This window comes from Engraulis encrasicolus, chromosome 24, assembly GCF_034702125.1.
Source record: "Engraulis encrasicolus isolate BLACKSEA-1 chromosome 24, IST_EnEncr_1.0, whole genome shotgun sequence".
NCBI lineage: Eukaryota > Metazoa > Chordata > Actinopteri > Clupeiformes > Engraulidae > Engraulis > Engraulis encrasicolus.
Window position 1 is genome coordinate 43,914,577 of NC_085880.1, and position 10,000 is coordinate 43,924,576.

General features: G+C 47.0%; 1 protein-coding gene across 1 annotated transcript in view; it reads left to right on the forward strand.

Annotated features, from left to right (window-relative positions):
- The window catches only part of LOC134441358 (CUB and sushi domain-containing protein 1-like), a 617,842-nt gene that overhangs the window by 541,367 nt on the left and 66,475 nt on the right, over positions 1-10,000 (forward strand). Inside the window, exons 50-51 of the mRNA XM_063191634.1 lie at positions 966-1,154; positions 6,296-6,481. Coding sequence (XP_063047704.1) covers positions 966-1,154; positions 6,296-6,481 — 375 coding nt within the window. The remainder of the gene's footprint in view (positions 1-965; positions 1,155-6,295; positions 6,482-10,000) is intronic.

Consider the following 10,000-nt stretch of genomic DNA (forward strand, 5'->3'; position numbering starts at 1 on the left):
GTTTGTGGAGCACCGTATCTGTGTAAAAGTGAAGTCTGCCCTGGGACTCTCCAGTACACGCTGGCCTTAAACTCTCCTCTGGGCGCTCATCAAAGCAAATTAGAATGCCGTGGTGCACTACTGACTCCTCTTCTAATCACCTCCACGCCGTGCGGTGCCGTGCGGTGTGGAGCGGTGCGGTGTGGTGCGTTGCGGGGAGCACCCTGATGTTTTTACTCCCATCTGTTTTCAGAAAACCTCTCTGTTTGATATATGTGTGTGTTTGTGTGTGTGTGTGTGTGTGTGTGTGAATGATTGAATGCGTGCGTGCGTGCTTGCATGTGTGTTATGAACTGGATTGCCCCTTCACCTGCATATGCTACTCTGAGAACAGAAAATGTGTGCGTGTGCGTGTGTGCATGCTTTTGTGTTTGTGTTTGTGTGTGGTGTGTGTGTGTGTGTGTGTGTGTGTGTGTGTGTGTGTGTGTGTGTGTGTGTGTGTGTGTGTGTGTGTGTGTGTGTGTGTGTGTGTGTGTGTGTGTGTGTGTGTGTGTGTGTGTGTGTCTGTCTGTGTGCGTGTGCTTGTGCGTGTGTGTGTGTCTGTCTGTCTGTCTGTCTGTCTGTCTGTTTGTCAGTGCGTGTGCGTGTGCGTGTGTGCACACTTTTGCGTTTGTGTTTGTGTTCGGCAGCTGCCTATTGTAGTACAAACAAGATTCCAAGAAACGGGGGGATTCGCAACAGCACGCGGTAACGACCAGGCAGTAGGGTTTGAGTTTATGGGCCCAAACATGACAATAATGTGTGTGTGTGTGTGTGTGTGTGTGTGTGTGTGTGTGTGTGTGTGTGTGTGTGTGTGTGTGTGTGTGTGTGTGTGTGTGTGTGTGTGTGTGTGTGTGTGTGTGTGTGTGTGTGTGTGTATGCGTGTGTGTCTGTGTGTCTGCGCGTGTGCGTTTGTTTGTATTTGTATTTGTGTTTGTGTTCGGCAGCTGCCTACTGTAGTACAAACAAGATTCCAAGGAATGGGGGGATTCGCAACCGCACGCGGGAGCGTCCGGGCAGCAGGCTTCAGTACTACTGCAACACCGGATACAGGCTGGTGGGCCAGAGGAACGCCACCTGCAGACTACACCCCAACGGCCTCTACCAATGGGATCGGCCCGTGCCCTTTTGCCAAGGTGAGCACCAAAGGAAAGTCAATTCAGGTCAAGTCAAGTCAGGTGTACTTTATTGTCAAAAATCCATGTAACAGGGTTAGCACAGAAGTTTGAAATTCCAAGGATGAAGGATAAAAAGGTTGATTCCTTTCATTTGAATTTTTTGGCTAATAAACTCACGTTTCAGAGCTTTTATCATCAGCATGAATAGCTTCTTCTCAGGATTTTTTTTATAGTCCGACACCTGCATGGGTGTGGTGTGTGCACATTCTCTCATTTGAAAGTGGAGTGTGAAAGCATAGCTGAAGGCTAAAGTTTTTTTTTTTTTTTTAATCTGACAAATTTGGCAGTCAGTCAGTATTGTAATATAACGGTGGGTTCAATACCGACATGACGCAACTGCATGTGAAGGTGCGTAGTGCATTGCATATAAAACACAATACGTTCCGTCTGCTTCTGCATAAACTGACAGTTTTGGCAGAGAAAAAAATTACCATTTTACCCAAGTGTTCTATCTCTAACTGGGAATAATTCCATTATTAAATCAGAATACTTTGATCATGACATTGTTTTAAACCCAGAGGTCCATGTGACGGCAGCTTTGCCACTTTGGTATGATATGACTGACATTTTACTGTGAAGCAGAAGAGAGTGCATGGAGTGCTTATGAAAATTGCAGTCGAGTATAGATATTGACATCAAAAATGGAGGGAAAATCATAAACAGGAAGCAGAGATGTGTGAAGAAGAACTCTGTATAGTAGAGCTGCATTCAAGAGTAAGATCAGAGAGAGTAGAGAGAGAGAGGTTCCATTGGCCCATTGTTTCCTGGTTCTATTATGGCCCCTCTTAGGCAGACCTAGGCAGACCTAAGGACTGTTCTATTCATTGTAGGAGCATTATGACACGCCCCTTTAGGCAGACCGGAACCTGGTCGCGTTAGGTGCCCATAGAAACCTATTATGTTGGCATATCTCTATTAAAGAATCTCTGGTAAGATAATTAACTTACTTGACACTTCTACCTGCATGCTTTGCTTCCACTGTACTGTATCTCCCTCGCCTATAGGGAGCCAAACACTGTGTGCCACTATTGGCTTTTCAGCTACAGTGTGTGTTCAGGGATTGATTTGGCGGTATGACATGCCTGCTGTCAGTCGTGTCTGTGTGGCATGCTGAGAGGGGAGCACAATACACACACGCACGCCCGCACGCACACACACACACACACACACAGGGCTGCTGACAGCTTTTTCCGGGCCCGGGACAAAGCCATTTGAAATGTGTAATGAGGACCCAATTCTGTGCCCCCTCTCTCTGGGCCCAGGACAACTGACCCCTTTGTCCCCCCTTGTCGGCTTCCCTGCACACACACACACACACACACACACACACACACACACACACACACACACACACACACACACACACACACACACACACACACACACACGCTGGCCATCTCTATTATGTAAGCAGGCAGTATTGAATTGAGTTGTATGTATGTATGTATGCTGTCCTTGGCTCCAAAGCTTTTCAGCCATAGGATTCAAAGCAATGGCATGCGGGCATCCATACAGTACAAGGTCTACATGCCACAGCACATTCTTTCTCATGTCATGTCACGATGTGTTCCATAGCTTTAGTTATATATATACAGTGTATATATATATATATATATATATATATATATGTATATGTATACAGTATTTACATTATTCCAGTGAGCATACATATGGAAATTCAGTCACAAAGGCACAACATGTGAGTGACATGCAAATGTGGATTGTAGTACATTGCGTAATATATACGTATTTTACATTACAACAAGCATTCTCAATATTTAATGTAAAGAAAAGTTCACGTATTTGCCGTGACCGTGCATAGCAAAAGTATGAAAACCTACTGTGCAGTACATCTCTGGCCTATTACGTAGTATGTAGTGATGAAACCTACTGTGCTGAATACAAAATTCTGTCGGGGCGCTGTGCCACAGCGTGATATTTTTTATTTGAACTTTAAGCGTAGAGCTACATACAGTATTATAGATGTATATTAGTTCATCACATATTTTGACAGGTATTCTCCGAATGCCTCTTGGTCTAACCGACCTTGCTGAGCTTTGTGACTTCGATAAGAAAGGACCAGAGTGATATGTGTGCCAAGGCCTTTGACAACCTTTTGTAATGTATTGCAGTCAATATTCACGAAAGAGGAGGGCGTTTACTTTACATGTAGTGTTACGTAGGAGTTTACTTTGTGATGGATCGGTTTCTTCAACTCTGAGTTTTTTTCTCATGACATGTATCTTGACGGTTCTTAAACATCAGAAGAAGTAATGTTGGATTTGGTCGCATCAATATTGCTTTCAAAAATTCATTCATGTTTGCCTGGGCATGGAATGGCATTTGTAAAATATTATGAGCTTAGTGTAAAAATCCACATACGTACCAGCTTATGTTACAACCCCAAATTGCTAATATAAACAATTATTTTCTTTTCAATTCTATCATGAACTCGTACCCCAACTCCTCATGGCTCCTTGTATGATGTTGAGAGCTTATGGTATGATCAGAAGGCACTTTATGGGTTAAAAAAAGATACAAATCAAAAAAATATGCCCCATAGTGAGGAGTCAGCTTTGATGAGATATTGCAACCTCCAGCCTTCTCTCTCTCTCTCTCTCTCTCTCTCTCTCTCTCTCTCTCTCTCTCTCTCTCTCTCTCTCTCTCTCTCTCTCTCTCTCTCTCTCCCTCTAAATATCACATTTTGCTACATTGTAGTACAATTGGTGAAAAAACAAAAAACACAAATCAAAATGCATTACCATTCACTCCTCCTAGATTGTATTGTACGTGTCGTGCATGCATGGGTTAAACTGATCATGTGCACCAAATTGCATGAACATGTTTTTTTTTTAATTGAAATTGAAATTACGGCTCATCTCCATAGGAGCCCCGTCTGCTCCAGTCTGACCAGAATAAATGAATTAGTGGCCAAGCTCCAAAATGAACACGGAATTTACCCCTTAGCACAGAGCCCATGTTATAACCTAACTGTCACCAAAACTGTAATGGCTATGTCTTAATCCGTTACTTAACGTGATACTATACTATTTTTGACACAAGTTCATATTAAACCTCCCCTTGAGTTAAATTATTGTGTTTTACCTTTCTCCTGTACTTCCTGCCATTCTCTGAGTATGGCAGTGCACATTTTACCTCCAAGCTAGTAGTTAACATTGAGTCCTATGAGACCAGCTAGCCGCCAGCTGGTCTCATAGGACTCAATGTTAACTGCTAGCATGGAGGTCAAATTTGCACTGCCATACTCAGAAAACGGTTGAAAGTACAGGAGAAAGGTAAAACCCTATCATTTAACTCAAGGAGAGGTATAAAATAAGCTTATTTCCAAAAAAGAGACAGTATCACTTTAAGGCTCTCTGTATTGCCATAGCAATGTTTTTATGATGTAGTTGAGTATTTTCAGCAAATAGTGAATAGGCCCGCTGGCGACCCCTTCTGCAGTAAGAGGCTACGTCTCCTCTCCACCACATCCGTACACACCCCTGCACATCCCCATATCATGCAACGTCCACAAACCCCCCTTCCCAATTGCTGTTAGTCAAACTACTGTGATGGCTCCCTTGAACTGTGCAGGAGTAGCCGTGAATGGGAAGGGAGTGAGGAACAGTGCAGTAAGAGTTTGTACTTATTAGGAGGTTTCTCACCCCCCTCTAGGTCTCTACATGGGGAGAATGATATGTGTGGAGTGGAGACCCCATGCCGTGGTCGGGAAATTGCCACGTAATTGCCACGTGTCACTTAAGCCCAATTCGCACCGGACTTTTCTTAGCTAAGGACCCCCAGTAATTCTGAATAATTGCGGAGAATGTCTGAGTTCTTAGTCCTCTGCGAATGTGCCATGTCCGTGATTTGTGAAGCAATAATTCCACCGCGAACTACCTACTGCATTTCGGCGAAACACAGACATCCTATGGTCATTTAAATCCACATGCCATTTGCACCTCTTTATAATGTCTGTGAATTGAGTAAATTACAGACTTTTGCTTATACCGTTCGAATGTTCCACGAAAAATCGCAGAGGTCCGGGGGTAATTGCGAATCACCACGGGTCCATATGGTAGGCCATATTTATCCCGTGTGAATTAGGTACAGTGTAGTTTCTGCTGCCCTGCCAAACATGGAGGCACATGGGTAATTGGTCCTGGGCCCAGGGAGAAGGGAGGAGGGATCCAGAATTGAGTCCTCATTACACTGCGTGTATTGAAGGGGTGGGGGACCTCTCAGGTGATTTTACCCTGGGCCCAACTTAAAGGACAACTTCAGTAAATTTCAACATGCAATTGTAATGCTCACACTACCCTGGACTTGTCAGTACGTGAGGGTTTTTTTTCTTCATCTTCAGCCTTTTCCGAGATCCTGGTCATTGTAATGGGGGCAGCGCTTTTTTTACATTTCAAAAAAACATTTTTATTTATTCCCAAAAACATCCAAAAGGTTATAAAACATCAGCAGACAACTAGCAAACAGCGGTACCTTTTGGGAAAATATTTGGAGTAGGCCTATGTTCATTTTTTTTTAAATGTAAACAAACGCTGCCCCCATTAGAATAGCTCATATCTCGGAAATGGCTGAGCCGAAAAATGTGGCATCACCGGGTAAAGACAAGCCAAGGGTAGCGTGAGCAATACAACAGCATATTGAAATTGACTAAAGTGGTCCTTTAAGTTGTCAGCGGCCCTGAGGTTCTGTACGTTACCAGCCCCTTACTGTCAGCATACCATTTAGCATCCACTATCATGATGCACTATGTTGTTGATGTAGTTTTTTTTAGGGTTTTTTTTCCTAAAGAAAACTCACGAACAGAAACTACTCACTTGTGCAGACCGAAAATGGCCAAAATATGTTTTAGATGGCTTTATCCATTGATCTGTCTGATCTGTGTTTATGCCCCCATGCCCTCCACCACGGCGTCTAACCGACAAACAAACACAAACACAAACGCTGTCTGGCTGTTAAAGTGGGGATTTATTTGTATTCTTGTTTTGTCTTTGTGTTGTGTGTGGGTGTTGTTTTGTTTTGTTGTTTTGATTTGGTAATGATTTCTCTGCTCTGCCCTCCATGCCCCTCTGCCCTGACAGCCATATCGTGCGGAATCCCTGAGTCTCCCGGCAACGGCTCGTTCCACGGTTACCAGTACACGGTGGGCAGCAAGGTGCACTACCAGTGTGACGAGGGCTTCCGCATGGAGAGCAGCCGCTCCCTCTACGCCACCTGCCAGGAGGAGGGGCTGTGGAGCAACGCCGCCCTGCCCCCGCTATGCCAACGTGAGTGGCCAATGTCATAACACCACAACACTACTACACTACATCACAACAATACACCACACAACACCACAACGCCGCCCTGCCCCCGCTATGCCTACGTGAGTCGCCAACGCCATAACACTACACCACAACACTACTACACTACAACATAACACTACACCACACTGCACCACAACACTACTACACTACACCACTACACTACAACCCAACACAACAACACTACACAGCCGCTCCCTCTACGCCAGCTGCCAGGAGGAGGGGCTGTGGAGCAACGCCGCCCTGCCCCCACTCTGCCTACGTGGGTCGCCAACACAACACTACATCAACACCACCTCACTTCAACAAACCTCGCCACAACACTACACTACTACACTACACCACAACACTTCTACACTACACCACACTGCACCACACAACGTGGCCCTGCCCCCGCTCTGCCTACGTGAGTGGCCAACGCCATAACACCACACTATTACTACACTACATCAACACTACACCCCACCCCACCACAACACTACCACACCACAACACCACAGTACACTACACCACTACACTACACTACAACACAACACCACAACACTTCTACACCACAACACCACAGTACACTACAACACAACACAACAACACTACAACACAACACAACACTACACAGCCGCTCCCTCTACGCCACCTGCCAGGAGGAGGGGCTATGGAGCAACGCCGCCCTGCCCCCGCTATGCCTACGTGAGTCACCGCCAACGCTATAACACTACACCACAACACAACACTACACCACAACACTACTACACTACATCACAACACTACACCACACAACGCCGCCCTGCCCCCGCTATGCCTACGTGAGTCGCCAACGCCATAACACTACACCACAACACTACTACACTACATCACAACACTACTACACTACATCACAACACTACTACACTACACCACAACACTACTACACTACACCACTACACTACAACCCAACACAACAACACTACACAGCCGCTCCCTCTACGCCAGCTGCCAGGAGGAGGGGCTGTGGAGCAACGCCGCCCTGTCCCCGCTCTGCCCACGTGAGTCACCAACGCAACATCACTACACTATCACACTACAACACAACACTACACACCACTACGACACCACACCACCATAACACCACACCACACAACGCCGCCCTGCCCCGCTCTGCCTACGTGAGTCACCAACACAACACTACACTATTACACCACAACAACACTACACAGCCGCTCCCTCTACGCCACCTGCCAGGAGGAGGGGCTGTGGAGCAACGCCGCCCTGCCCCCGCTATGCCTACGTGAGTCACCAACACAACACTACATCAACACCACCTCACTTCAACACACCTCACCACACCGCTACTACATAACACCACACCACAACACAACACCACAACACTACATCACTACTCTACACCACACAACGCCGCCCTACCACCGCTATGCCAACGTAAGTCGCCAACGCCTCACCACTACACTATTACATTACAACACAACACACCACCACAACACCATAACACTACACCACAACACTACTACACTACATCACAACACTACACCACTACAATACACTACTGCAACACTACACCACAACACTACTACACTACGACACAACACTACACCACAACACTACTACACTACATCACAACACTACACCACACCACTACTACACTACAACACAACACTACACCACAACACTACTACACTACATCACAACACTACACCACAACACTACTACACTACATCACAACACTACACCACAACACTACTACACTACAACACAACACTACACCACAACACTACTACACTACAACACAACACTACTACACTACACCACAACACTACTACACTACATCACAACACTACACCACAACACTACTACACTACATCACAACACTACACCACACTGCACCACAACGCCGCCCTTCAACCCCCCCCCACTCTGCCTACGTGGGTGGCCAGCGCCATAACACTACTACACCACAGCACCACAACACCACACCACTCCACCATAACACTACCTAGGCTCCGCCCTCGCAGTGATGCAACACCTTCGGCTCAGATACACACGCTCAGGAAAACTGTTTGTTCAGGTACATTCGGGTTCCCTCCACAGTGGGAAACTCCACCCACTTTGTTGGGAAGCAATAAACTTTGAGCATTTCCAAATGTCCTGGGTAGAGGCGTGTTCATGGCAGTGACGTGGTTTAAGCAAAGATGTTCTATTGGGACTAAGAAATGTTTGGTTTAAACTTTGGCTCAGCCCTCGACCAGTAGTACCATTGGGTCAACCATGCCGTTTAAGAATGTTAGTTGTTATGCTCTTGGTCAGACCAAGTCTCTAAGAGATTTGAAAGTCATGATAATCAGGCTACCACAACACCACACCACGGCACAATACACCACACTAAACTACACTTCACCACAACACACCACATCCAGAGGCAATTCTAGGGTCAGGTGGGGCCCCAAGCAAAAATGCAAAAGAATAAAAATTTGAACCAAAATCACCACCACTGTGGTAAAGTGTGGGCTGTTATTCATTATCTAGGGGCTTGGGGGCCCCAAGCGGCTGCCTGCCTTGCCTGGTGGCAAGATGCGCCTCTGACCACACCACACCAGCCCACCACACTAAACCACACAACACCACACTACCTCATCCCATCTCATTCCATCATCTCTCAAACCACAGCACAACACCACTCCACCCCACCCTCTCTCACACCACCACACCACACCTCACCACACCACACCACACCACAACACACCTCACCACACCACACCACACCACAACCACACCAAACCACAGAACACCACACCACAACCACACCACACCACACCACACCACACCACAACACACCACAACACACCACAACACAACACACCACACCACTGCCCCTGGCTCCGTGCCATCACATCCTCTCTCATACCACAGCACCACACCACTCCACCTCACCCCCTCTCACACTGACACACAACCACACCACACCACACCACACCACATTCCATCCTCGCTCATACCACACCATACCACCACACCACTCCACCGCACCCTCTCTCGCACTGCCACGCCACTGCCCCTGGCTCCTGGCCCCGTGCTCTGTTTCTATGCCAACGGCATGTTAAAATCTCTGCGCCTCATTGAGCCCCCAGCACAGCGCGGTGTGCACTGCATTTCTCATTCGATCCTGCCCCTTGTGAAAATAACGCGGGACAGGTAATTGGTGGAATGAGAGCAATAATGACTTGCTTTCTGCGGGTTAGCGCTCCAAACAAGACAAATGGCGTGGCACCATCATGCTGCACCGACCACCCCTCTCCTCCTCTCTCTTCTCTCTCTTCCTCCCACCACCACCACCACCACCCACACCCCTCCCTCTCTCTTCTCTCTCCTCCTCCCACCACCACCACCACCCTCCATCTCCTCCTCCCACCACCACCACCACCACCTCTCTCCTCTCTACCACCACCAACACCTCTCACCTCTCTCCACCCACCACCACCACCACCACCACCA